Here is a 15,344-nt window from a genome sequence, read left to right on the forward strand (position 1 = left end):
TCACCCCTCCCCAAAAATTACTAAATGGCTGCCGATGGCCAGCCCCCTCCTGCCGTTGTGCCCCCTCCCCAAATGATTGGCCATTTCAAAGAGGAAGGAAAGGAAAGAAAACAGGACTGGGGAGCATTGAATGGAGGAGCAGAGACAGAAATTGAGTGAGTCAAGGCCACGGCCCCCAAAAAGGCTGGTGAAAGGAAAGAAGGAAGGAAGAGGGATGGAGGGAGGGAAAGGCTGGGCTTTTGGGGGGCACCATGGGGGGTGACTGGGGGGGGCTTCCTCCTCCTCCTTTACCTCCCACTGGCCAGGAACCGGGGCAGGAGGTCAATTCCAGACTTTCAAGAAGCTGTCCCAGGAGCCAGTGGCCACCGCCATGCCGTCGTCCGTCACCCCGAGGCAGCTGACCCGATTGTCGTGGCCGGCCAGGACCCCTGAGAGAGGGGGGGAGGAAGAGAGGAGAGAAGGGGTCTCAGTGGGTCACAAGCTGAACGTGAGCCAAGCGGCACAAAATGCATCAACAGAAGTCATGTACTGGGAGAAATGTAAAGAAATGTACTACAACTACACAAAGGCAGGCAACAATTAAATGCACAGATATTCAATGGCTTGGAAACCGTGCCTATGAAAGGGATCTCGGAGTCTGAGCAGACCCCAAGCTGAACATGATGCAGCAGCTCAAAAGGCCAATGCAATTCGAGGCCACACTGATAGTCTAGATCAGGGCTCCCCAAACTAAGGCCCATAGGCCGGATGCGGCCCTCCAAGGTCACTGACCTGGCCCCTGTCCTAAACTTTAGACTTGGGTCAACCCTAAGTCTACCTGGTCTTTGGAGGTCTCTTTGCTTATCTATGGTCTTATGAGATCGTCCAGATGATCTTTGAAGGTCTCTTTGATTAGCTATGGCCTTATGAGACCATCTAGATGGCTTTTGGAGGTCACTTTCCTTACCAATGGTCCTATGAGACCATCTAGATGGACTTTGGGGGTCCCTTTCTTTACCTATGGTCTTATGAAACCATCTAGATGGTCTTTGAGGGTCCCTTTCCTTATCTATGGTCTTCTGGTGGCCTTATGAAATCACCTAGATGGCCTTTGAGGGTCCTTTTCCTTACCTATGGTCTTATGAGACCATCGAGATGGTCTTTGAGGGTCCCCTTTCTTATCTATGGTCTTCTGGTGGCTTTATGAGACCATCTAGATGGTCTTTGGAGGTCTCTTTGCTTACCTATGATCTTATGAGATCGTCTAGATCAGGGGTCCCCAAACTAAGGCCCTCCAAGGTGATTTACCTGGCCCCTGTCCTAAACCTTAGATTTAGGGTTGACCTAAGTCTGAAACAACTTGAAGGCACACAACAATATATAAAGTCCGCAAGACATGCAGAGAAAATCAGCTCTAGATGATTAAATATGCTTTTCTGTGGGTGAGCAGATGGCGACTACTGGACGGCATATGTTCTGTATCAGAAACTAGAGTGGATGTGGTCTATCCAGGGCAATTTTCTGAATCAGCACACAAAATAACCAAACTGAATCTAAAGTTGACCAAAAATAGATTCGTAACCCTTTAGGTACTAACGGTCAGAAGCCAGCCCGGGTTGGAGTGAGCTCCTGACTATTAATAGTCTAGCCTGCTGTTGACCTAAGCAGCCCAAAAGACAGTTGCATCTGTCACTTATTTATTTATTTACAGTATTTATATTCCGTCCTTCTTTCTCACCCCGAAGGGGACTCAGGGCGGATCACATTACACATAGAAGGCAAACATTCAATGCCATATAACAGAATGGAGACAGGCGCAGAGGCAATTTAAACTTTCTCCAGCTTCCCGCTTCCCGTAGGTATGCTTGATTCCGGCCAGAGGGGGAGCAGCTGCTTCATCATTTACGACACCATAAAAAACCTCTAGCAGTGTGCGGAAGAATGAGGAAGTACTCCATGAAGGACTCGGTGTCCCAAGTGGATTCCGTGTGGCCGGAATCGAGCAGGCCCTCATGAAGCTGGGAATGTTAAATTGCCTCTGTCTATATATGTCGTATGTTTAATGGCATTGAACGTTTGCCATGTACATGTGCATTGTGATCCGCCCTGAGAAAGAAGGGCGGAATATAAATATTGTAAATAAAGAAATAAATACAGTTGGAGAGTGGTCCCTGGTCAATAAAAGGTTGGGCCTCCGGGTGTTTTGGACTCCAACTCGACCATTCCTAACAGCCTCAGGCCCCTTCCTTTTACCCCTCAGCCGCTTAAGCAGTTTTGGACTGCAACTCCCATAGACATTTGTAAAGTGTGTCCCATTATCGGATTATATTTCCTGGTGTAAACCATGGTGTTTTGGACTGCAACTCCCATAGACATTTGTAAAGTGTGTCCCATTATCGGAGTATATTTCCTAGTGTAAACCATGGTGTTTTGGAGTTCAACTCCCTGCATTCCTAACAGCCTCAGGCCCCTTCCTTTTGCCCCTCAGCCGCTTAAGCAGTTTTGGACTGCAACTCCAATAGACATTTGTAAAGTGTGTCCCATTATCGGATTATATTTCCTGGTGTAAACCATGGTGTTTTGGACTGCAACTCCCATAGACATTTGTAAAGTGTGTCCCATTATCGGAGTATATTTCCTAGTGTAAACCATGGTGTTTTGGAGTTCAACTCCCTGCATTCCTAACAGCCTCAGGCCCCTTCCTTTTGCCCCTCGGCCGCTTAAGTGGCCGAGGGGCAAAAGGAAAGGGCCTGAGGCTGTTAGGAATGGTCGAGTTGAACTCCAAAACACCCGGAGGGCCCAAATTGGCCCATGCCTGATCTAAACATTAGGAATGGTCTATAGCAGACTGTGGGGTCCTATGTGAGGCTCACCTGCCCGGTCTCCCTTCATGGAGTCCCAGATGTTGCAGTTGAAGTCGTCGTACCCGGCGAGGAGGAGGCGGCCGCTCCGGGAGAAGGCCACGGAGGTGATGCCGCAGATGATGTTGTCGTGGGAGTACATCATCAGCTCCTGGTCGGCGCGCAGGTCGAAGAGGCGGCAGGTGGCATCGTCCGAACCCGTGGTGAAGGCGTTGCCGTTGGGGAAGAACTGCGGGCGGGGAAGAGGAGGAAAGAGGTAAGGCCCACGCCGTCCGTTGCCTTCCCCTCGGACGAACCCCGGCCCCACCCGGCCCCCCACTCACGCAGACGGCGTTGATGTCGGACTCGTGGCCGGTGAAGGTCTGCCGGCACATGCTGTCCCGGATGTCCCACAGCTTGATGGAGGCGTCGCAGGCCCCCGAGACGAAAGTGCGCATGTCGGGAGACAGCGAGAGGGACATGACGTCGCCGCTGTGGCCGGAGAAGGTGGTGGTCTGCTGGCCGGTCTCGATGTCCCACAGGGCGCTTTGCGGGGAGGACGACACACAGAAGATGCAGCATATGAGAGGGAGAAAAGGCACAGGACAGGCATGGGCCAACATGGGCCTTCCCTCCAGGTGTTTTGGACTTCAGCTTAAATAATAACTTTATTTTTGTAGGCAAAATATAATAATAACTAAACACAGATGTCTATTCTAAACAATATATGAAAAATATGCAACCACGATAAAGGTTCAAAACATGAAACACAATATGTATATTAGAGCATCATATACATAATGTTAACAATAATAATACAAGTGATGATCAAATTCAGTCAGCTGTACTGACACATAGTCTAAGTGTATTGTATTAATCCAGGGGTCCCCGAACTAAGGCCCGGGGGCCGGATGCGGCCCATCGAAGCCATTTATCCGGCCCCCACGACACAAGGGCAGAAGGGGGTTGGGCTAAATGACCCAAAGGGTCTCTTATTCCCTTACAACCCTTATTATTATTATTATTATTATTATTATTATTAATAATAATACTGGGTGGCCATCTGTCAGGGGTGCTTTGCTTGTGCTTTTGGTGCACAGAGGTAGAAGGGGGTTGGGCTCAATGGCCCAAGAGGTCTCGTCCAACCCTCTTTATTATTATTATTATTATTATTATTATTATTATTATTATTATTATTATTATTAACATTGAGGCTGGGTGGCCATCTGTCAGCGGTGCTTTGCTTGTGCTTTTGGTGCACAGAGGCAGAAAGGGGTTGAACTTAATGGCCCAAGGGGTCTCTTCCAACCCTCTTTTTTATTATTATTGCTATTATTATTATTATTATTATTATTATTATTATTATTATTATTATTATTAACTTTGAGGCTGGGTAGCCATCTGTCAGGGATACTTTGCTTGTGCTTTCGGTACACAAAGGCAGAAGGGGATTGAGCTCAATGGCCCAAAGGGTCTCTTCCAACCCTCTTTTTTATTATTATTGCTATTATTATTATTTATTATTATTGCTCGGTGGCCAACTATAGTCCGGCCCTCCAACAGTCCGAAGGATTGTGAACTGGCCCCCTGATTAAAAAGTTTGGGGACCCCTGTATTAATCTATCTGTAAACCGCTCCGAGCCAAACTGGGAGTAGTGATATACAAGTTTAATATATAAATAAATAAATAAAATAGTAGTACAATAGAGTCTCACTTATCCAACACTCGCTTATCCTACGTTCTGGATTATCCAACGCATTTTTGTAATCAATGTTTTCAAGATATCATGATATTTTGGGGCTAAATTCGTAAATACAGTAATTACTACATAGCATTACTGTGTATTGAACTACTTTTTCTGTCAAATTTGTTGCATAACATGATGTTTTGGTGCTTAATTTGTAAAATCATAACCTGTTTTGATGCTTAGTAGGCTTTTTCTTAATCTCTCCTTATTATCCAACATATTCGCTTATCCAACATTCTGCCGGCCCGTTTATATTGGATAAGTGAGACTCTACTGTAACTTTATTTTTGTACTCAGCCTCCATCTCCCCAAAGGGACTCAGGGCGGCTTACATGGGGACAAGCCCAATCAACATCGCATGTTCATATTTTAACTAAGTGCATAAACAATAACAGAAAAACAGGAACATTATAACAAAAATAAATCAACCCTTAAACAACTACCATATATACTCGAGTATAAGCCAACCCGAATATAACCCGAGGCACCTAATTTTACCACAAAAAAACTAGGAAACATTGACTCCAGTATAAGCCGAGGGTGAGAAATTTCAGAAATAAAAATAGAAACCAATAAAATTACATTAATCGAGGCATTGGTAGGTTTAATGTTTTTGAATATTTACATAAAGCTCAAATTAAAGATAAGACTGTCCAACTGATCAAATCATTATTCTCATCTTCTTCAATGTAAATGTGCTTATGTCTATTATGTTTTGTATTAGCATTGAATGTTTGCCATTTTCCTTGAGTCCTCTCGGGAAGAGAGGGTGGGTTAAAAATAAATTGTTGTTGTTGTTATTATTATTATTAAAAATATTATTTGCCCCAAACACTGCCTTGCATTCGGCCCCCATTTGGCTCCCCCTTTAAGAGATAAAGCAGCGTATAAATAAATAAATATAATAATATAATCATCATTATCATGAATGCCCCCATCCTCACCACGTTGTGTCTCCAGAGCTGGTGATGATCTGGTTGTCGTTCAGAAACCGGCAGCAGGAGAGGTAGCCTTTGAAGGAGGAAAGCGGAACAAGGGTCAGAAGGGAAACCCCAAGGCCATCTAGACCACCCTGCAGAACCCACAGCTAAAGCCTCCGTCCTTCAAAGCTTCTTAAAGATTGGGAGCCCCTGCTCCAAAGAAGGAAAGAGGTCGAAGAGGCAGGGCGTCGTGGCTCACCCGTGTGGCCCGGGAGCTCCCGGCTGACCCGCACGTTCCCCTCCCGGGTCTTGAGGCTGTAGATGGAGCAGATGTTGTCCAGGCCGCCACAGGCCACGTAGTTCCCCGACGGAGCGTAGGCGCAGGTCATGACCCAGGAGGACCGCAGCGGGATGGCATGGACCTGCATGGGACAGGATGTGAGGCAAAGAATTAGGATCCAAGCCCCTTCCGCCAGTAGGCTGTTAGGAATGGTGGGAGTTGTAGTCCAAAACACCTGGAGGGAAGGCTGAAGTTGGCCCGTGCCTGCCTGCGCTAGAATCCCAACCCTTACCTTGTTTGTGGTATAGCTGTCCCAAATGATCAACTTCCCATCTTGGGAGGCACTAACCAGCAGCCTGCAAGGAACAGAAAAAGCGTATTATTATTATTATTATTATTATTATTATTATTATTATTATTATTATGCCTTTCTTCCAATATAAGGATGCAAAGTGGCAACACAGTTAAAATACATAAATACAATCATTACAGGACAAATAATAAAATACGCAGAGGTAAGATGTGAAAAATTTAAAAATCATTATTGCCAATAATAATAACAATACTGTAGAGCAGGGGTCCCCAAACTAAGGCCCGGGGGCCGGATGCGGCCCTCCAAAGTCATTGACCTGGCCCCCGCCCTCAGTTTTAGACTTAGGCTCGCCCAAAGTCCAAAATGACTTGAAGACACAACAACAACAATCCTACTTAGCTTGACTATCTCATTGGCCAGAAGCAGGCCCACACTTCCCATTGAAATCCTGATAGGTTTACACAGTATGTTGGTTAAAATTGTTTTTATTTTTAAATATTGTATTGTTCTTTAATTTACTAATACTGTGCAATCCTAATAATATAATATATTGTGTATACATATAATATTGATAATAATCTTATAATGTAATACAATATAATATTTATTTGTTTACTTATTTATTTATTACAGTATTTCTACCCCTCCCTTCTCACCCAATAGGGGACTCAGGGTGGCTAATAATAATAATAATTGCGTAATATAATAATATTAATTGCATGTTATATATTAAATGAAATATTACTAATAATATTACAGTACAGTGGTATAGTACCAGATAGTAATATATAATGCTAATATTGTGCTATTCTAATATCATATATTGTATGTACATACAACTTGTAAGCTGCTCTTAGTCCCCTTCGGGGTGAGAGAGGGTGGGAGATAAATGTAGTAAATAAATAAATAATTGTTGCTGGTGGGTTTTTGCACTACAAATAAGACATGTGCAGTGTGCATAGGAATTTGTATTTTTTTTCAAATGATAATTCGGCCCCTCAACTGTCTGAGGGGCCATGAACCGGCCCTCCACTTAAAAAGTTTGGGGACCCCTGCTGTAGAGTCTCGCTTATCCAACCTCCACTTATCCAACATTCTATATTATCCAACGCAGTTTGCCTTTTAGTAGTCAATGTTTTTGTAGTCAATGTTTTCAATACACTGCGATGTTTTGGTGCTAAATTCATAAATACAGTAATTACTACATAACGTTACCATGTTTTGAACTGTTTTTTTTTTCTGTCAATTTGTTGTAAAACATGTTTTGTTGCTTAATTTGTAAAATCATAACGTAAATTGATGTTTAATAAGCATTTCCTCAATCTCTCCTTATTATCCAACATATTCACTTATCCAACGTTCTGCCGGCCCGTTTATGTTGGATAAGTGAGACTCTACTGTAATAATAATAAATGTATTTATACCCTGCTTTCTTTCCTCTCTTAAACAGGACTCAAACCTACTTTGATCCCAAGGTGTGGCAAAAAAAGCAGCGTATGAAAAGCATTGAGGATGATAGCGGATAATGATAATAATACTGTATTGACTCAAATCTAATGCTCACTTTTTTGGGGCTAAATGACCTCACTTAAATGAGGGATTTGTATCATACGATCATCTTAGTGCCGATCCAAATCAAAAGGGGAAGCTGCTTCTGGACATCCCATTTGAGGGATGTCACCTCTAATTCAATAGTCATGGCTCAATGCTATACTATCCTGGGATTTGTAGTTTGGTGAGGCATCAGCAACCTTTGGCAGAGAATACAGCCCCCAGGATTCGATAACATTGAACTACTAGCCATGAAGGGAGGGTTGTGTAACACGATTGGACCTCGGTGCATAGTTAAGTTTCACAACCTCAACCAGGGAATAGGAATAGGAAATGATTTGGATAAGTTACAAGCCCTAATTCATGGCAAGATACATGGTGTAATAATAATAACTTTATTTTTATACCCCGCCCCATCTCCCCGAAGGGACTCGGGGCGGCTTACATGGGGCCTTGCCCGATAAAACAATCAAATATCAAAACACAGCAATAAAACAGTTATCCAATAAAAACATCCATTACAGTAAAAACAATCGTTAAAATCAACATAAAACATACAATATTAACACTGGAAACTAATTCAGTCTCCCCATTTGACTGGTTGACTTCGTGGCTATAGGACGGTTCAAATCCCTGTTAATAGGAGTCTAATGATGACAGTTGTTACAGGATTGATATTTTGTTGTTTTCCTCTATTGATCAAGTTGTGTTGAGGAATGATTAAGTCCATAATAAATTCGGGCCAAGAGGACAGTCAGGTTTTACCATCAAGGCCTTGCACTGAATCAGGTACTTTAACAATTACTGTCTGTCCCAAAGTTAATTTGGCTGCCTCTCCAGCTAGCCCTGCAGTAGCCGCTTCAGCTCTTAGGCAAGTTGGCCATCTGTGTCCAGTTGCTTCGACAGGTAGGCCACGGGCCGTTACCAAGTCCCCAAAGCTTGGATCAGGACTCCTACGGTGATTTATTTTATTTATTTATTTACAGTATTTATATTCCGCCCTTCTTTCTCACCCCGAAGGGGACTCAGGGCGGATCACATTATACACACAGAGGGCAAACATTCAATGCCCATAAACACATCAAACAGAGACCGAGACAAACAGACGCAGAGGCAATTTAACCTTCTCCTGAGGGGATGTTCCAAATCTGGCCACAGGGGGGAGCAGCTGCTTCATCATCCACTCTGACGGCACTTCCTCATTCCAGGTCATAAATTAGTTAAACTTGCCTCCCCACTTTTTTTTTAATAAGTGGTACCTTATTTCCTACTTGATAGATGCAGCTATCTTTCGAGTTGCTAGGTCAGCAACGAGCAGGGGCTATTCTTTATTTTTAATTGACGGGTGCTCACCCCGCCACGGGCTGGCCTCAAACTCATGACCTCATGTTCAGAGTGATTTATTGCAGCTGCTCAACAGCCTGCGCCACAGCCCGGCCCCTACGCCATTCCTCCTTTCTCTCCTATGTACAAGGTAAATGGCTTCTCCAAGTCAGGGAATCCCAGGGCCGGTGCCTGTACCATTTTTAAACCATTTCTCACATTCCCCAGTCCACTGAAACTCTTCCTTTGCTCCTCCCTTAGTGGACTCATACAGGGGCTTCGCCAGCACTGCGGAGTTGGGAATCCATAACCCTGCACTCCCTAAGAACTTGGGACGGAAGTCTCTTTTTGCTCTATCTCTAAAACTCTTTGCCCTTGCATAATCCAGAACCCTAGGTATTTATTTGACTTCAGTCTGATTAAGTTGAGCCTTCTTTTTGAACACTTGAACCTTTCTCATAAAGGATCTGTAGTAGCTCACACGTTGCAGTTTCACACTCCTGTCATCCCTCGGCTGCCAGAAGTAGGTCGTCTACGTACTGGAGTAAAACTCGCTTCCCGGGTTTTGAAGAGAAGTCGTGTAAGTCCCTAGCTAGCTAGGGTAGTGAAGGGCAAGCTTTTGCGCTTGGTGTGTCAAAATTCACTAAAAAAACTAGCATGACGTGGGTGGTGTGTCACTTTGAGTAAAAAACCATAATTTCGCAATATGTATAGTTTAAATAACAAAAATGTATAATTGTAATATATAACTGTATTTAATAAATCAAAAACTATTTACTACCATTATTTCCATGTACAAAAATCTATGGTACCTCTTGCAGTTTCCACACTGATTTCTCTCTATTGTAGTTTTAATGTAGTCATGAATAATTAATAATATAATAATAATATCATAGTACAGTAGAGTCTCACTTATCCAACGTAAACGGGCCGGCAGAACATTGGATAAGCGAATATGTTGGATAATAAGGAGGGATTAAGGAAAAGCCTATTAAACATCAAATTAGGTTATGACAAATTAAGCACCAAAACATCATGTTATACAACAAATTTGACAGAAAAAGTAGTTCAATACACAGTAATGCTATGTAGTAATTACTGTATTTACGAATTTAGCACCAAAATATCATGATGTATTGAAAACATTGACTACAAAAGTGCGTTGGATAATCCAGAACGTTGGATAAGTGAGTGTTGGATAAGTGAGACTCTACTGTAATAATATAATAATATACTACAATAATAATAGAATAATAATATGATATAAAAATAATCTATATCTCTATATATAAATGTAATGTGCATAATTCCCATGGAGTAAACAACAAAACCACTGGACCAAATGACACCAAATTTGGCCACAAAAGACATAAGTCATCCAATCAATCTGCATGCGGCAGCGTGTCAGCAAAAATGGCAAGGCGTGTCAGTGCTGACACGCGTGTCATAGGTTGGCCATCACTGAGCTAGGGCCATACCAAAAATCGTTGGGGAATTTTTGTACCCTTGTGGAAGTCTTGTCCAACACTACTGCACTTTCCTTCTTGTGGTGGGCTGTTCCTACTAGAAGGCGAAGACTGGCTGGCTCTGGGGTGCCAGCTGGACGCAGAAAAACACACATCCTTCAAGTCCAAAATGGTGACATGAATAGCTGTCACAGGACATATGGGTTGGGCACAACAGGATGACAGTAGCTTGGTTTACTGCTCCCAAATCTTGTACTGGGCAACAGAACCAAGGCAATTGAAGTGGATTCATTCTAGAGCAGAGACGCACTCCAATGTTTTCTTTTCCATCACCGGAAGCTTTTGTGTTCCAACACAATTGTTTACAAAGGAATCCTAAGCAGGAAGCCAGTGTAATGCGCACCTTTTGGGGCCAAATTACAAAGAGGACACCTTTTGCCGCTGCCCATTACATTCAGCAGCACATACTTTTTTGGGATTTCGGGATTTTGAAAATGGAGGTGCGCACTAGATTCAATGGCGCATTAGACTCGAGTCAGTATGAGTAACAATAATACTCCGCTTGTGGTTTCCTGGAGGAAGGGGAAGATGGGACTCCAACCTGAGGATCTTGCTTCCACTATCCTCCAAAAGTGGTGCGTAAACAAAGAGGATGATGGTGAGAATGACACTGATAACACTACGTTACACTGTGATTTTTGTTCCTGGGTTATCAATGACATTTCCTAATTGGTTCTATTATAAAAAAAACAAGGAAAGAGTTTATTGAACTGTCAAAACTTTGTGTTGTCCAAGGCTTTCATGGCCAGGATCACAGGGTTGTTGTATGTTTTCCGGGTTGTATGGCCATGTTCCAGAAGTATTCTCTTCTGACGTTTCGCCCACATCTATGGCAGGCATCTTGAGAAGTTGTGAGGTATGGAGAAACTAAGCAAGGAAGGTTAAATGATTCTAATGCACTTTATATATTTACGAATTTGTTACTCATAATGTGCACCTTGCTTATCCACTATTGCAACCTCATTGTTTTTAATTTGATGCTTTAATTATGTGTTGTGTTTTTTCACCTATTGTGTATATTTTATTATTGGTTTTTGTTTTTGTCCTTTGATGTTTTATATTTTATCATTTCTTGTATTTTGATTTTGCTGTAAGCTGCCCCGAGTCCCATTCGGGGGAGATGGAGGTGGGATATAAATAAACTCATTATTATTATTATTATCATTATTATTATTATTATTATTATTATTATTATTATTATTATTATTATTATTACTAGCTGTGCCCGGCCACGCGTTGCTGTGGCAAAGTGGTGGTGGTATTAGTTAAAAATTGTTGTGTAATTTTTATTTGACATTATTTGCAATTTTTTTTATTAATTTTATTGTAAGTTATATTTTTATTTATTATATTTTATTATTTTCTTGTATTATTTTTCGTTATTTTCTGTTATTATAGTATTTTATTGTATTAATTTTTAGTGTTTATTATTTTTTTTATTGGGTTGCTAGGAGACCAAGTTGGAGGAGCTTAGCCTTCTAACTGGCAGCAATTGGATAAAAGCAATTATTCCTCTCCCTCTAATTAGGACTTTATTTTTCTTTTCTTTTTGTTGTATCAACCTAGAGCCGTGGATGATGGGTTGTGTTGTCAAATTTCAAGGTTGGGGGGCCTATAGTTTTGTTGTTTTGTCCGCTGCCCTGATGCCATCACTCTTTTATATATATAGATATATCTGTGGAAAGTCCAGGGTGTGAGAAGAACTCTTTGTCAGTTGGAAAGTCAGTGTGAATGTTGCAGTTAATCACCTTAATTAGCATTGGAAAGGTTCATCTCCTGGCTATTTCTGAGGACATCCTTTGTTCAGAGTCATTAGCTGCCCTTGGAACTCTTCTGTTTTCAGAGTGTTGCTTCTTATTTACTGTTCTGATTTTTGAGTTTTTTTTAATACTGGTAGCCAGATTTTGTTCATTTTCATGGTTTCCTCTTTTCTGTTAAAGTTGTCCACGTGCTTGTGGATTTCAATGGCTTCTCTGTGTAGTCTCACATGATAGTTGTTGGAGTGGTCAAGCATTTCTGTGTTCTCAAATAATATACTGTGTCCAGGTTGGTTCATCAAGGGCTCTGCTGTGGCTGATTTCTCTGGTTGAGTGAGTCTGCAGTGCCTAACTTTGTTTTTACGGGAGTGACATCACCCTGCAGCACATTTTGCTCTGATTTTCCAATGAATTATCTCATAGAGCAGGGGTCCCCAAACTAAGGCCCGGGGGCCACATGCAGCCCATCAAAGCCATTTATCCGGCCCCCGCAGTGGTGGCTCCCTCCTCCTCCACCGAGGAAGGTACATGCCGCGCAAGGGAGGAGGAAAAGGCACATACCTTCTCCCTCGCCTGGTGCACGCCTTCCAAAACTTTGTTTGTTTATAATGGTATTTTAATGATTATTTAATTATTAATTATTAAGGGGTTCTTTGCTAGTGCTTTTGGTGCACAAAGGCAGAAGGGGGTTGGACTAAATGGCCCAAGGGGTCTCTTCCAACCCTCTTTGTAATTATTATTATTATTATTATTATTATTATTATTATTATTACAGTAGAGTCTCACTTATCCAACACTCGCTTATCCAACATTCTGGATTATCCAAAGCATTTTTGTAGTCAATGTTTTCAATATATCATGATATTTTGGTGCTAAATTCGTAAATATAGTAATTACTACATAGCATTACTGCGTAATGAACTACTTTTTCTGTCAAATTTGTTGTATAACATGATGTTTTGGTGCTTAATTTGTAAAATCATAACCTAATTTGATGTGTAATAGGCTTTTCCTTAATCCCTCCTTATTATCCAACATATTTGCTTATCCAACGTTCTGCCGGCCCGTTTATGTTGGATAAGTGAGACTCTACTGTATTATTATTATTATTATTATTACTATTATTGACAGAAGGACACAGTATAACACAGCAAACGAGATCTATATGCTGGATTTTGTATCACAAAATCACAAGTCGAACACTTCCCAAGCATTTAGGACTGTGTGGTATATTATTATTATTATTATTATTATTATTATTATTATTATTATTATTATTATAACATTGAGGCTGGGTGGCCATCTGTCAGGGGTGCTTTGCTTGTGCCTTTGGTGCACAAAGGCAAAAGGGGGTTGGACTAAATGACCCAAGGGGTCTCTTCCAACCCTCTTTTATTATTTTTTATTATTATTATTACTAACATTGAGGCTGTATTTGTTCCCATTTAGTTTTTTACTTTAAAATAAGGCATGTGCAGTGTGCATAGGAATTTGTTCATAGTTTTTTTTAAAAACTATAGTCCGGCCCTCCAACTGGCTGAGGGACTGTGAACTAGCCCCCGTTTAAAAAGTTTGGGGACCCCTGTCATAGAGTCTCAGCCTATTGACCCTAGTTTGTGCCAGCCACAAAAACGAAGTTTTCGGAGTAGAACGACTACTTTCAAAGTAAGGACCGTACAATTAAACGGGAAACAACACTTCCAAACCAGGAACATTTGTCAATTTTTGCGACATCCCTGCTGATCCTGACCTGGAGTCGGTCCCCCAGTGCATGGCGTAGATCTTGGCCAGGTGGCCGCGCAGCGTGCGCCTCGTCCGCATCTGGATCCGGCCCACGGGATCGAGGCCCGCTGTGATCTGTGGAAGAGGCAGGAAGGTGCTCAACAGTCACAGAAATGCAGACATAAACATTTTCACAGGGGTAGGTATATGACAACGACATGGATGTGTTCCTGGGCATTGCAAAAGGATTGGGTCACTGGCCACCTTGTGGGAGTTAGCTTGTTGAGTGTTCTTGCATGGCAGGATGGGGTGGGTCTAGATCAGGGCCCCCCAAACTAAGGCCCGGGGGCCGGATGTGGCCCGCCAAGGTCATTTACCTGGCCCACGCCCTCAGTTTTATAATATAATATTATTTTTAATAAAATAATATATTGTATATACATATAATATTGATAATAATATTATAATGTTATACAATATAATATATATTTATTTACAGTATTTATATTCCGCCCTTCTTTCTCACCCCGAAGGGGACTCAGGGCGGATTACAATGAACACATATATGGCAAACATTCAATGCCAACAGACAAACAACATTCAGTTTAGACAGACACAGAGGCATTTTGACATCTTTCCAGCTTCACGATTCCGGCCACAGGGGGAGCTGTTGCTTCACCGTCCACTGGTGGCTGTTATTCCTCATTCTTTTCCTCGTGTTTTGCTGGCAGTTTTATGGTGTTGTAAATTAGTTAAATTAGCCTCCCGCATAATGCATACCTAAATTTTCCCTACTTGACAGATGCAACTGTCTTTCGGGGCTGCATAGGTCAACCGCAAGCCAGGGCTATTAATGGTCGGAGGCTTAACCCGACCCGGGCTTCGAACTCATGACCTCTCGGTCAGTAGTGATTTATAGCAGCTGCTTACTAGCCAGCTGCGCCACAGCCTGGCCCCAATAATACTAATATTATTATTATTATTATTATACTAATAATAATACCATATAATAATATAATTATATGTTATATATTACATATACTATTACAGTATAGTGGTATAGTTCAATATAGTAATATATAATGCTAATATTGTGCTATGCTAATAATATAATATATTGTATGTACATACAGCTGCTCTGAGTCCCCTTCGGGGTGAAAAGGGCGGGATATAAATGTAATAAATAAATGTAGCAAATGAATAAATAAATAATTTTAGACTTAGGCTTGCCCAAAGTCTGAAATGACTTGAAGGCACACAACAATAGCAATCCTAAGTAACTTGACTATCTTATTGGCCAGAATCAGGCCCACACTTCCCATTGAAATCCTCATAGATTTATGTTGGTACAATTGTTTTCATTTTTAAATATTTTATTGTTCTTT

At 41.7% G+C, this 15,344-nt stretch overlaps 1 protein-coding gene across 1 annotated transcript in view; it reads right to left on the reverse strand.

Annotated features, from left to right (window-relative positions):
• Positions 1–254: 254 nt before the first annotated feature.
• The window catches only part of gnb2 (G protein subunit beta 2), a 28,710-nt gene continuing 13,620 nt past the window's right edge, over positions 255–15,344 (reverse strand). The window contains exons 4-10 of the mRNA XM_062957938.1: positions 13,988–14,094; positions 6,060–6,123; positions 5,747–5,909; positions 5,512–5,578; positions 3,164–3,365; positions 2,853–3,069; positions 255–428 (exon numbers count right to left, since the gene is read on the reverse strand). Coding sequence (XP_062814008.1) covers positions 322–428; positions 2,853–3,069; positions 3,164–3,365; positions 5,512–5,578; positions 5,747–5,909; positions 6,060–6,123; positions 13,988–14,094 — 927 coding nt within the window. The 3' untranslated portion in view covers positions 255–321. The remainder of the gene's footprint in view (positions 429–2,852; positions 3,070–3,163; positions 3,366–5,511; positions 5,579–5,746; positions 5,910–6,059; positions 6,124–13,987; positions 14,095–15,344) is intronic.

Source organism: Anolis carolinensis, chromosome 6 (assembly GCF_035594765.1).
Source record: "Anolis carolinensis isolate JA03-04 chromosome 6, rAnoCar3.1.pri, whole genome shotgun sequence".
Lineage (NCBI taxonomy): Eukaryota > Metazoa > Chordata > Lepidosauria > Squamata > Dactyloidae > Anolis > Anolis carolinensis.